At 44.8% G+C, this 14533-nt stretch overlaps 1 protein-coding gene across 1 annotated transcript in view; it reads left to right on the top strand.

The window, feature by feature from the left end:
- Window positions 1–12298, top strand: part of RANBP3L (RAN binding protein 3 like) — a 45274-nt gene extending 32976 nt beyond the window's left edge. Inside the window, exons 12-15 of the mRNA XM_083154720.1 lie at window positions 1644–1761; window positions 7302–7444; window positions 7887–8085; window positions 10660–12298. Coding sequence (XP_083010846.1) covers window positions 1644–1761; window positions 7302–7444; window positions 7887–8085; window positions 10660–10703 — 504 coding nt within the window. The 3' untranslated portion in view covers window positions 10704–12298. The remainder of the gene's footprint in view (window positions 1–1643; window positions 1762–7301; window positions 7445–7886; window positions 8086–10659) is intronic.
- The last annotated feature ends 2235 nt before the right edge of the window (window positions 12299–14533 follow it).

Consider the following 14533-nt stretch of genomic DNA (forward strand, 5'->3'; position numbering starts at 1 on the left):
ATGTGGATTATCCAGTCCAGGGTTTAGAGCGGAAGTAGGACTGTTTAGATCCAGTCCGGGTTTTGCTAAGATCTATTGTGAATTACTGTCTGCTAATTAACAACACCTGTGGTTTCCTGTTATATGTTTGTTCAGAACAGAGGGTGAGGGTTCCCAATACCTTTTAGTGGTTGGGCAATAGGCTGTGGGAATATGGGGATTACGCTAGGGATCTCTGGAGTGTACCCATATTGTGAAGCCATTGTGTTGCCAGCTGGAAAACCTTCCATGCTGTAACTTGCGATAGATAGATAGATCTATCTATCACTGTTTATAATTTACCATTAATAGCTTAGAATAATGGATGTAAACAGAAAGTAAAATAAATATAAACAGTTTCGGTGGGTTGGAACATGAAATCACCAGGGGGTCTATGTACTAAGACTTCAGGACAGATGTACTAAGCTTCAAAAATTGAGAAATAAACTACCAGCCAACCAACTTCTAACTGCCACTTTTCAAACACAGCTTGTAACTGGCAGCTAGAAGCTGATTGGTTGGTACAGTATCTCTGTCCATTTATCTCTCTCCAAGAATATAGACCCCACAGGAGCAGTGCCTGCAGGCCATCTACCACTGGGCGTAGTTCTGCCTGTTATTTTTAAAGTATATTAATCGATCGGTCATTATATTACAGTTTCCTCGGTACTTGTGTATTTTGGCGGCGCCCGATTTCAGCATCGTACGATGAACGCATCGCATGCCATGTACCCGATGGCATGTGATTCGATTTTGACCCCCTATTCGATGAAAAATCGTATAAGCACCCTAAAGGGTGCTTTTGAGCACCCTAATGGGTGCTTACAATGTTAATTGCACCCCCCCACTATAAACGTGAACCCAAAGCGTGGCGAGCGCAGCGAGCCCACGAGGGGCGGTGGTACGCGTCCTACGACCTTTTCATACCCCCACTATCCACGTCGGCGTGGAGTTGAGAATAGAAAGTGTGGCGAGCCACCGAGCCCGAAGCGTGGCGAGCGCAGGGCGCCCCGCGAGGGGACGCGGATACCTTCACAGGTATACACGTCCCCTGGCGGGCTTCACAGGTGTCCGCGTCCCCTCGCGTGGCTCGCCACGCGGACACCTGTAAAGCCCGCCAGGGGACGCGGATACCTGTGAAGGTATCCGCGTCCACTCGCGGGGCTCGCCACACTTTCTATTCTCAACTCCACGCCGACATGGATAGTGGGGGTATGAAAAGGTCGTAGGAAGCGTACCGCCGCCCCGCGCGGGCTCGCTGCGCTCGCCACGCTTCGGGTTCACGTTTATAGTGGGGGGGTGGCGTGGGGGTGCATTTAACATTGTAAGCACCCATTAGGGTGCTTAACATTGTATAAGCACCCATTAGGGTGCTTATACAATTTTTAATCGCATCGTATGGCATTGTATGCCATGTACAATGGCATACAATTTGAAAATTGTATGCCATCGTACACTATGGCACGAAATCTCGTTGCATCGCATACCATCGCATGCGTTATGGTATACGATGCGATGGGCGCCGTCAAAATACACAAGTACCGTTTCCTCTATATTAAGTGATGTGTTTCCATGAATATGTATTGTCCATTGGAAATTAATTTGGTCTTTTGTTTCTGTTCTAGGTGAATTGCAAGCTCTTTTTTTTCAACAAAGAAAATCAGTCGTGGACAGAGAGGGGACACGGATATCTGAGACTCAACGATATAGCAGCCTCCAGTGGACCATTCCGATCACGAATAGGTAGAGCTCCCTATTTGATTAGGCAGCCAAAGTCGCAGTGTCCTCTAAGCATAGGACTCTTACACCTTTACAGCGAGACTGTGACGTTCCTGTATGCAGGCTACATCGTAATTGGCACATATGCATCGCATGATCTCATTCAGAGATCAAAAACCGTTTCATCCGCGAGACCTGAAGATCGCTCGGCCTGTGCATTATAAGAACCAGTTCCCACTAGCTAATGCAGTTATACCAGGATTCTGACCTAGGGAAAATAAAGTTCTGGTAGGGAAAACCGACACGTGTAAGAAACCTTGGCATGTAAAACCCATAGTATTGCCGGTGACACACACACAGCGAACCGCTTAGTCTGTTCTTTTTTAAGTGGACTTAACATTTACACCTATGAGCTTTTAGCAAATATCTGGTCACATGATATGATCTAGTGGCCCCATTCTAATATTATTTTCATTTTTTTAAATAAAACAAAATTCTTTACCCTGGCACCTGGATTTCTGGTTGGAAAACATTTCCCTCCAAAGCTTTTTTTTTTTTCGATTTATTTAATAGCCACAAACACTTGTTTTGTAACTACTCTCAGAAGGCTCACACTATTTATAGTCCGATCTGTAGGATGCCAAAATGTCCCTTTAATCTGGTGTAACGAGCTGCTTTCAGACCCTTATGCAGGGCTGTGAATCCGCAGCCCTGACAATTATCGAATGAGCGCACATGCATACAGTACGCTGTGAGCATACGTGAGGTCCCCTTTTGAATGAAGCAAGGTTATTGACAGCCGGGGGAGGTTGTAGGTGGCAACCCTGCGTTTTCTGTGAGTGCCGTATGAAAACGCAGATAGGCCCAGCCGTGGGGAGGGAGGTCCCCTGACTTTATCAGTGGCCTCGAACTCCCCATGTCATCACAGCACCGAGTAAGTTTACACATACTTGGCGTTGCGAACAGGAGAAAAAGACATTCGATGGCGAGTAATTGTAAAAGGTTTTCCCATGTGCACAGCTGCAAACATATTCTCAGCCATGCACAGGTGGGGGCTCTGGCAGTGTAGCATTTACCTGTGATCAGGTGTAAATCAGGCATGATAAGTCCTGCATTAAAGTAATACCATGGCAAGACTACATATATATATATATATATATATATATATATATCTATATATATATATATCTATATCAATGTACATTTTGCCTCCTTTCATTTCACATTTAAAGTCGTATTTGCCAAAACATTCCAAACAGTTTATTCAAAGTCCTTTGCGAATACTAAAATACAGAGACACGCCTGAAGCTTTCCTTGGTTACGTCCTTTACAAGAAATGTCATAGGGTTACTATGTGCAAGGACCAAATGACCGCACCACTTCAAGGTAGTTTGGCCGTTCACCATTAGGAACCTGACCACTTTTTTCGTAAAGGATGTTGAATCCAAAAGATTCCACAATAATCTTCCTGCTGCCATAAATACTATGTCAACTTTTTCTACCCAGTGACTTGCTGTACCAGACATATCGACTCAGCATGGGGGTGAAGTTTGGGCATCTGGCAGCAGAAAACTGCCAGGTAGCAGGAAAAAGTTGGCAGCCCAAGGGAGAGGTAAAAGGCATTTTATGTTTTGACACACATGGGGAACATTGGAATTGAGAGGGGAAAGCGAGGAGTTGCTTACCGGGGCCCCGTACGCCCCAGTTTGAAGTATTGTATTTGGAACTTTATGATCCCTGTTTTTTATGTTTGGCTTTGGGGGGGGGGGTGTCATTTTCACATGGGTAAAAGGGCAGTATTTAAAAATGGGCACACTATTTATGTCTAAGGGTCCAAGCAGGAGTTTTAAACACCATTCCCATTATATAACTTTCATGTATGACATCACTCTGTAGCAGTTTAATGTTTAGCTCCACTGGGTATACCAGTGATGTCATCCAAGGTATAAATAAGAGCAGGAAAGAGGGAGAACTGTTATCCAATTAAACAAAGGAAGAATTGTTTAATTGGGTAACAGAAGCGATCAATTTATCTGTATTTCATGTCTGTATTGTCATTGTTCCATTGTGTTATATGGATCACAAACGTGTTTACAAAAGGAGGTTTTTTATTTTCGGGGGGGGGGGGGGGGGGGTGTTAGGGGGCCTATGAAATTTCTGGCCATTACACTTACAATGGAACATGGGGCCTGATTCAAACCTGATCGCTGAGCTGCAAATCTTCGGAACCCAGTGATCAGGTAAACGCTGCCCCTCTCGATTCTTTCCCCGCCCCTGTGCAGGGCTGTGAACATAGCCATGCGAAGAGGGGGAAATCTATTCGCAATCACCCACCATCTAATTGATTTCCCACCCCCATGTGTGCAGCTGCTGCGTAGGTCAAGGACATCAGAGGGCCTCCCCCCTGCAACAGCTGGGTCTGCCTGCATTTCTTCTGTTGCTCCCACAAAACAGCCGCATCGCCCCCCCCCCCCCCCCCCCCCCAAACGCCTGGCCGGCTGTCAGTCATGTTGCAATTTGAGCCATCGCCTCATTGACTAAAATGTGTGCGCATTGCCGTTTGTATAGAATTAATACCTGGCGTGCTTTGCTTTAAAATACTTTAAGAGGGAGGTAAAATAGAGTTGAGCGTTTCTATCTTCAACTTTATCTCCCTCGACGTTTGATAAATCTCCCCCTATCACATTATGTTGCCATTAAAGAGCCAAACATCAAAGGGCTGCTAAAATTGTCAGAAATTTAGATTTTTGGTTGACGTCTCCGCAGTCGTTTGATATCGTTATAACCTGTTTGCCAGTTAGAAGCCGGTGTGCAGAGACCGCGTGACAGGAGGTAGGAACACTTCTTCTTATCATCCACCTTCTCCGGCTGCGTTACTGCAGAATATCGGATCGCAATATGGGAGAAAGGTCACTTCTAGAATAAAACCACAATCCACCCTTCTACAGGTGCCAAGATAATGAATCCGTCACTCTTTTCCTTGGGCCGATATCTTACTATTCTCCCCCTAGTTTCTTATCTAATGTTTGTACATTCCGATGTTTTACTCCCCGTGGCAAAACGTAAATCTCAAGAGTGCTAATAGGCTGAAAACATCAGCATGTAATAAATGCAACAGTTGCTCTCATTCTCTGTGGCCCCTGAGTCATATTACTTTTGCCATTTTCCTACCTCTTTATATTATCGTTTATATGGTGCCACAAGGGTTCTGCGACGACTAACCATATATAAATGAGCAAAAAAACTATTAAATAACTAATTGCTGTACAAGGCAAGTTAGGACAAGTACATGGTAAATAAATAAAGAACGTTCCGTCAGGGGACAGGACACTGAAGTAATTATTTAGGCCTATCACTCGGGCAACTTTTATACCATCAAGAGCAATGACCCTCTGCCCTGGAAACACTTTAATTAGGAAGCCACAGGTGCTGCTAATCAGCCCAACTTTGCTGCGGACTGGATCTTCCACCTTACTTTATATATGTATATTGTGTTGGTGTGTGTGTGTGTGAGAGAGAGAAAGAGATGTAGTTTCATTCGCTGCCAACAGATGGCAGTGTTTCGGAGACACAAAATATGACACTAGATCAGGGATGGGCAACCTTCGACCCTCCAGCTGTTGTGGACTACACATTCCAGCATGCCCTGCAACTGTTGCAGCATGGCCACATAGCAAAACTGTAACAAGGCATGCTGGGATGTCTATGTCGATATCGATGATGATCGATATATATAATTTTTTTTTTCTATGCATGAGGAGAGAGGGACCTGCTCGTGAGAGCTTACATTCTAAAGGGGAGGGGCAGACATGACCTATATTACCCATACTGCTGCAGTATTAGATGCATTTTGCCAGGGACACGTGTATTATATACAAATTTATAATTCCTTGACCCTATACTAGGAAGACTAATGCAGATTATTTTATGGACGGTGCTGTCGTTTGGAATTTTTTTTTTTTTGTGCCATAAACTTTAGTATGACAATTTAAACATTGAATTTGCTGAGCTTCGGCCATCTCCATTTAGGTCCTTCGAGAACCCCCATTACTGTTCCACTGTGCTTTATAGTCCTTTAGTAGGCTGCATCTTATGTTGGGGTGTCTTCTAGTGGGACCCAGCTGTGGCTGCCCAGTCCGCTGTATTATGACACAACTCCTCAAATCTGTACAGATGATAATTTGTACAATGTGAATATATGAAAGCGGTATACAATAAAATCCTGCACTGTGAAGAAAAAGCAGATCAGTGGGGGGAGGCATGGGATAAGCAAAGGAATCATCCATGCACTTAGCAGAAAACATACAAGATTCCAAATATTTTAATTTGTAACCAACTGTAGAATCTTAGGGAAACCCCACCTGAATTATTTGGTTTCTGCACACCGCTGTTTCACCTTAGACATGCTACAGGGCACACTCAGTGTGTTCCCTGCTCCTATATATGCAGACTGTTCATTTCAAAATGTATTTCAGTATAAAGGGCCTTATTCTAGTTCGTTCTTTCTGACAAAATCCTTCTTAGATGGACAAAACCATGTGCACTGCAGGGGGGGCAGATGTAACATGTGCAGAGAGAATTAGATTTGGGTGAGTTATTTTGTTTCTGTGCAGGGAAAATACTGACTGCATGATTTTACACTGCAATATGGATCTCACTTTGAAGAAAAACCCCACCCAAATCTAATTCTCTCTGCACATGTTACATCTGCCCCACCTGCAGTGCACATGGTTTTGTCCATCTAAGAAGGATTTTGTCAGAAAGAATGAACTAGAATAAACCCCAAAGTGTTTGTTTGTTTGTTTGTTTGTTTGTTTGTTTGTTTGTTTTTTTGTACTGGTCTATATCCAGACTCACCCTAGACCAGGGCTGGGCAACACCGGCCCTCCAGATGTTAATGAACTACACATCCCAGGATGCTTTGCATTAGTTTTGCTATGTGGCCATGCTGAAACTGATGCAAGGCATGCTGGGATGTGTAGTTCATCAACATCTGGAGGGCCGGTGTTGCCCAGCCCGGCCCTAGACTCACAGATATTTGACTGTCGCTGTATCTACAGTATGTACGAAATGCTACGTTACAGTGTTTTCCAGGAAAACACTGTAACGCACCGTTTTGCAAATAAGTCCCTTTTTTTTTTTTTTAAGAAAAAGTTCCTATAAAGGTACCCGAGACAAGTCACGACTTGTATTGCTTGGAGGATAGATGTATGTGGACAAATCTGAAGCACATGTGCCATACGCAACGGGAATTGAGTTTTGTCATGGGAACTTGTTGTACATCCATCAGTGTCCGTAGTAATCTTTTTCATCCGGAAACTTGTATTTTAGGATTAATCCTCCTTTTAATATAGTAAATGTGGCTTTTGGTACAGCTCGGCTTACACATAACGCGTATTAAATAACCATATCACATGTCTGACACTAATTGCCAGCATCAAATCAATGAAAATGACTGACAAGCGGCTTACGTCTACATTTGGTGCTCTTTCTCGATCTTCTCGATCTTCTCGATCTTCTATATTGAAACTGAGCACAGCCCTAAATTCCATATTTTGTTTTAGTGATGCGTAACCATGGGAACCTGAAGCTGATCCTGAACAGCCAGATCTTTGATGAAATGACACTGGAGAGAGCCAACAGGAAGAGTGTGCGCATCACCGCCACGGACCTGGCCGACAATCGGGTCAGAATATTTCTTCTGCAGGTGATAAATCTAAAAATATTCTGAGTGTGATTCAATTAGCCACAGGTTGTGTTGTCTCTTCTATCCGCCCAGCTATTCAATTAGGTACCCGCAAGGCTACGGATAGCGCTGGTTTCTGTTCACGCCTCGGACATTGGTTACGTGGTGATGGATTATGTCAGTGGTTCTCAAACTCTGTCCTCAGGCCGTGTCTTCCAGGTCACCTGGCCGGTGCACTGTATCACCAACTGTCATATATTAAAATTCTACCGGTGACCTGGAAAACGTGTACTGTGTGGGGTCATGAGGACCGAGTTTGAGAACCTGTGGATGACTTGATGAGACAGCAGATCCATGATTGTAGTCTTATTTTATTTTTTAGTAAATTTGCCCTTAATGAGTCCAAATGACTCTTATCTGCAGGAGAACTTGGATTTTCCTTACATTACTTTGTATTTCGCAGGCAAGTGTAAAAGATGCCGGTAGGCTGTATGCAGCGATTCACCACCGGCTTATTGCCCTGAGAAACTACAGGGCACCGAAGCGAGGACAGAGCATCCCAAATACTGACGCAGAGACCGAACCCCATTTACAGCTGCTCAGCAGTGACAGCGAAGATGAGGAAGATGATGAAATGCTGCTTTATCCCAGCAAGATCTCTGGTAAGCGATGACTTAAGGTGCCCATACACTTGTACGATTCCGATGCATCTGGCAGAGAAATCAGCCCAAATTGGATGTGTTTGACATCCCCCTCCGGACCAATGCGCGGTCCCTTGCGCATCGGGTCGGAGTTGGTAGGTCGGGCTGCACATGAAATATAAGTGCAAAGAAAAATTTGTATAGAACACATATAATTTGTAGTATTCCCTCCTGCGAGCCAATTATGTCATAAAGCGGAAAGGGACGTTCCTTCCTTACTAGGGACGGTCCTCTTCTCCGCTATATGGGATAGTGCAAGTCACGTCCAAATGGATACGTCTGACACCTTCCCCTCACCAAGATTCTTCATATAAGAAAAAAGGTACCATACGCCCCTTATAGGGAGTGGCGTCTCCTCTTCTCCGAATATGTAAATTTCTCAAACACATCAAAGGCACCAGTACACTCCTTTCCTCCGCAAAAACTTCAAAGGGTCTCAGAGGTATATATGGAGACACAATGGAACCGCATATGGTGTAACACAGTTTTATTTACAGAACAGCATATGGGTGAAAAATGGGTAGGGAGATATAATATAAAACATACACAAAGTTTTAAAAGATGATTTGCCACATAGGAGTAAAAGTCAGAACAATTACCAGAGCCGGTGGAGAACTAGGTTGACTAAGTTCTCAAAAGCGCTTATGGGAATACAGTCCCGGAAACCATCCCCCAAAGGGCTCCAAACAACGGTCCCCTTCAAGTGCTCCAACTCCTGTGGGTATCTGCAAAGGTCCAACGCGTTTCGACCGTCACTTACGGTCTTTTTCAAGGATTGTTTGGAGCCCTTTGGGGGATGGTTTCCGGGACTGTATTCCCATAAGCGCTTTTGAGAACTTAGTCAACCTAGTTCTCCACCGGCTCTGGTAATTGTTCTGACTTTTACTCCTATGTGGCAAATCATCTTTTAAAACTTTGTGTATGTTTTATATTATATCTCCCTACCCATTTTTCACCCATATGCTGTTCTGTAAATAAAACTGTGTTACACCATATGCGGTTCCATTGTGTCTCCATATATACCTCTGAGACCCTTCGAAGTTTTTGCGGAGGAAAGGAGTGTACTGGTGCCTTTGATGTGTTTGAGAAATTTACATATTCGGAGAAGAGGAGATGCCACTCCCTATAAGGGGCGTATGGTACCTTTTTTCTTATATGAAGAATCTTGGTGAGGGGAAGGTGTCAGACGTATCCATTTGGACGTGACTTGCACTATCCCATATAGCGGAGAAGAGGACCGTCCCTAGTAAGGAAGGAACGTCCCTTTCCGCTTTATGACATAATTGGCTCGCAGGAGGGAATACTACAAATTATATGTGTTCTATACACATTTTTCTTTGCACTTGTGTTTTTCTGTGGTGAGGGGTCACCACTTGCTAGTATCCCCACTTGCTGACCATCAGCGCTGAGACATTTTCTGTTTCACCATCTCTCTTCCATATGCACATGAAATATATCGGATCGGACTCATCAGTAGAACATTGCAGGTGCTTTTTGGCACCCAGGATGTGTTTGGTCCCATCCCGGGTGTGTGCCAGCAGTGAAGCACCGCTGGCACAAACCTATGTGCAGCGGCAGAGTCCGTGGGGTGGGAGGCGGACAGCGGGTCGGTTCGGCGGCTGGGGAGATAGCAGGATCCCTGTGGGGCTGAGAATTCTCTCAGCCAATCGGATGATTTCTCCACTGTTCGTAAAGAAAAGTCAGCCAGGAGAGCGAGAACGGGGTGTATGTGTATTAAACCTTGGAGCGGAATAAAGTACCAATTGATTATCCTGTCCTTTTTCAAACACAGCTTGTAATGTGACAGCTGGGAGCGGATTTACTTTATATCGATCCACTTTTTCTAGTATATAGACCCCCACAGTACCATCCAATCAGTCCCTAACTTCCATGATTGTAAGCTTGCAGCAGGGCCCTCTAAGCCCCAAGTCTGTCTGTTACCCAGTTTGTTTTATCACTGTCTACTATTGTAAAGCGCAACGGAATCTGCTGCGCTATATAAGAAACTGCAAATAAATGTTACAGGTTGTGCTTGAAAATGGCCGTTATGGGCTGGTTGGTTTGTACTTAGGGGGTTCGGCTGCGTCTACACATTGCGTTTTAGCAGGATGCAGTACAACAGGAGCTGTTTATCAGGATGTTATACACAAGCCTGCTGCATCCTGCTAAAATGCAATGTGTAGACACAAGAAACTGCGTCCTGCTAAACAGGATCGTGTTCAACTGCATCCTGCTAAAATACAATGTGTAGACACAGCCTTAAATTCAATGTGGTGTAGATGCAGCCATAGATTTACATGTGCAGGCTCCTTCCTGCCAAACGGGTCCCTTTTTTTAAAGGGACCTGTCGCAACGCAATGTCTCACCGAGACTCAGTACATATACCTCTCTGTCCTGGGTGCAAGGTGTGAAACCATATATGCACTGCACACCCCATTATAGATTCGCCCAAGCGTTTGCCATTTATTAAGCCTCTTCCTGCTAAGATTTCACATCTATTCCAATTTAATCCATGAAGTCTTCATTCCATTTCAGATCACCACCAGTGGATCCGGAGGCAGCCTGTCCTGTACTCCTGACAATCAGCCTTCATTCCAATCATTTCTCAGCCGTGCGTCTTAGTCCGGTAACGGCACAGAGCAGCGGCGGACCGCCGTGGCCGTTCCTATTTTCTACCAGGACGGCAAAGTCACACTGGAAATCCGCTGTCATGCAAGTTTTTCTGGAATCATCTAATACATACGCAATAAGTATTGTACTAGCAGCAGTCTGATTTATGGACAGGCTACATACTGCTGCACCATACCTGGAGTTCCGTATCCGGAACAAATCACTGAGACTTGATCGTACATTATGACGTCTATACAAATATACCTCAAGAACAGTTATTGCGAGTTTACCTGGCTTACCAGTTCAGCGGATCCTAAAATGAGTATTCCCATTACTAACCGTTCCCCAAACTTTTTTTTTTTTTAGTTTTTTTTTTTTAGTTTTGTTTTTTATATATATATCTATATAATTTCCTCTAATTCTAAAGGGTAGAGATACAAGAACCAAGGGTTGTGCATCATATTGATGGCTAGATCCAGTTTACGTTTTTATATGCACTGGGATGTTTTCTTATTTTGTGATGTTAATATATTACAATATATTTGACATGATTTGTTATTTGGTCACAATGGCTAAGAGTAATTGAAGGTTTGAGGGCTAATTTTTTTGGCTAAAATGCAAACTATATATAAATATCTAATCTAATGTCTATTTAAAATTGTTCGATAATATATATATTTCTATTTTATTAAAGGTTGTTATATGGTAGTGTGATTATCAATAAAGAATTGATCTATTTATCAGTATTTGCTAGGCCGGCTTCTCCGCGTATATTTTGTTTACATGTAAACTGAATTTCACGTGACTTTTCATACAATGCTTATCCCCTCCCGATTTTTTTATTTTATTCCAAGATATGTTCATATGTGTCGGCAGTCCTTTCGGAGTCCTGCATTGTCTTACAGGACCTATATGTAACAGTTTGTTTCATTTATCGGTGCTTGTTTCCTAGCACGGCACCCATTGCATCGCATACCATAAGGCATGCGATGTTAGCCAATGTTATACAATTTTAAATTGTATACCATTGAATTGTATGGCATATACAATGGTATACTATTTTAAATTGTATAAGCACCCTAATGGGTGTTTTCAATGTTAAATGTGCCCCCTAGAAGATAAATAATTGTATAAGCACCGTAATAGGTGCTTATAATGTTAAAAGCACCCCCACGCCACCCGTACTATCAACGCCAACCCGAAGCCACGCTTCGGGCTCGCTGCGCTTGCCTCACTATATAAAATCAACTCCACACCAACGTGGATAGTGGGGGTATGAAAAGGTCGGAGGACGCGTACCGCAGCGCTCGCCATGATTCGGGTTGGCGTTGATAGTGGGGGTGCATTTAACATTGTAAGTACCTTTTTAAGGTGTATATACAATGGTATACAATTTTAAATTGAATACAATGCCATACAACTGAATATCGTTGGACGCTGTGCTAGGAAACAAATACCCATTTATAAACGGACTAAGGAAACACATGTTCTCTGGACACAATGTGGGGGATAAGACTACTTTCGTAGAAATAAAGATATACAATAAAATGAAAATACAACATTGTTTTGTCTGGTGGTCTTATGTGTGTCACTATTCAGATATGTTTTGCTAGTGTAAGAACACTTAAAATTACATTTGGGGTTGTTGTGTAGTTGGGCTACGGTCATTGGGTCTACAGCAACTAGGTCGAGAAGCATTGGATCAACACCACTAGGTCGACAGGCAACAAGGTTAAAGTTGGTCTTGACTGGACCCCATGTACCCATACCTCTCAACTTTAGTAGAAGCAGAAGAGGGACATAGTGCACACCGAAGGCTTGTTGGGAGTGTGGCCTATTGGGAAGGGGTGTGACCTTTACTCGTGACCCTCCCATGAGGCCACGTCCCTGTTTTCGCCGCTGACTGGGCACGGCAAGCGGCTCTATGAGCTGCTGTCTGTGTCCCCAGCCCCTTAGGCTGAAGGAATAGACGCTGTGCGTATGCTCACATCATCATCTATTCACGGGTGACAGGTGGACTCCCAAATGCCCCCCACCGACTCCGACCTCCGCCCAAAGCTGCCTGCCTCCGTGCCCCTCCCCCCCCCCCCCCCCCCCCCTTGCCTCCAGGGCACGCCCGGCGACTCTGCCGGCCCCAAGCGAAAAGAGGGACAGTTGGGAGGTATGATGTGCCTCAGTTCACAGAACACAGTCAGTTATTCGGCATTAGATTGTTTGCGGCCACAGGAAGTAACTGGACATAACATGATTAGGGCCCTTATTCTGATCGGTGCGGTAATGTCCGCGTGCGTTCGGCCCACCGATGTTTTGTGTCTGCGCATGTGCAGAGGCGTCTCTGTGCATGTGCGAGCGGGGCGTACGGTCAAATCCCGCATGATATGTTAACACTCCGAACAGGGGGTGGAGAGGGGCGTGAAGGGCTATTTGGGCTCATTACCATATGCATACGCCCCGCGTTTCATGGGCGTTCCCATGAAAACGCTGGGCGTACGTATGGTAATGCGGCCGTGACGCACGTGTAGGGGGCGGACATATGACATCGCCGGATGTCAGCTGCCCGCCCAGATCTCTGCTTTTGCACGGAAAAATGTCCGTGTGGTCTGAGGTTGCGGGAGCTGGTGGAGCACTCGGTCCTGCATTCGATGGTCTGCGACCATCGAATGATGGGGGAGGTTCCCTGAGATGGAGGAGGCGTATTCCGTGAAAAATACACATGCGGTCCGTTCGGACAGCTTCTTACCGCATACGGACGGAGTTGGCGATCCGTATGGAAGGCGGGGTTTCGCACGCACGGTCCTGGCCGCATATTCGGAACCAGCCGCACCAACCAGAATAAGGGCCTAAGTTACAATTCTATAGGCTAAACTCAAGATTCTCATACCCAGTCCTCAAGACACCACCATGGTCCAGGTTTTATGTATATCCCTGATGTATCACAGATGTATAAATCAAATTGACTCAGGTACTAAGTAAGTCCCCCGTGGCCATGCATGATATACTTAAAGTTTGGACCACTGGGGTTCCCTGACAACCGCGTTTTCAAACGCGGTTGTCAGGGAACCCCAGTGGTCCAAACTTTAAGTATATCAATTTTTTGTGGATTACAGTGCAGCATAAAGCAGGGATGAAGGGGGGGATTATATACATTACATTAAGACATTGCATGCGTGGGACACATGCCCGCCGAGCTGCACAGTGCCTAGGCAGCAATCAGCGGTGCCACTGGTCGTTGCAGCAGCCAGGTAGGTAACAATATAAGCAGGGACAGTACAATTATAGCGGAGAGTACAGTTATCACACGGTTAAATATGGCTGAGTGCACAGTTCCTAGGCAGCCATTTGTGGCGCCATCTTCCTGCGGGGGGAGCCAGCGTGGGGGGGTGGAAGAGTCAGTCAGGTTGGAAGAGAGTCAGTGAGGGGGTGCGGCGGCGCCGCAGAGTTCACCGGTAGCTAGTCTAATAATTCTGTCCTTTACGTCACACCCAAAGCAACTTCTATGCTCTTCTATAATTGTGCTTTTATTATTTATTATTATTCATTAACCGTTTCTTATATAGCACACACATATTCCGTAGCGCTTTACAGACAATATTTGAACATTCACATCAGTCCCTGCCCCAGTGAAGCTTACTATCTATATTCCCTACCACATGTACACGCGCACACAGACACTCTAGGGTTAATTTTGTTTGGAGCCAATTAGCCTACCATTATATTTTTATATTTTTATTGTGGGAGAAACCGGAGTGCGCAGAGGAAACCCACAGAAGCACGGGGAGAATATACAAACTCTGCACAG

This window comes from Crinia signifera, chromosome 1, assembly GCF_055691185.1.
Source record: "Crinia signifera chromosome 1, ASM5569118v1, whole genome shotgun sequence".
In the NCBI taxonomy this organism is placed as follows: Eukaryota; Metazoa; Chordata; class Amphibia; order Anura; family Myobatrachidae; genus Crinia; species Crinia signifera.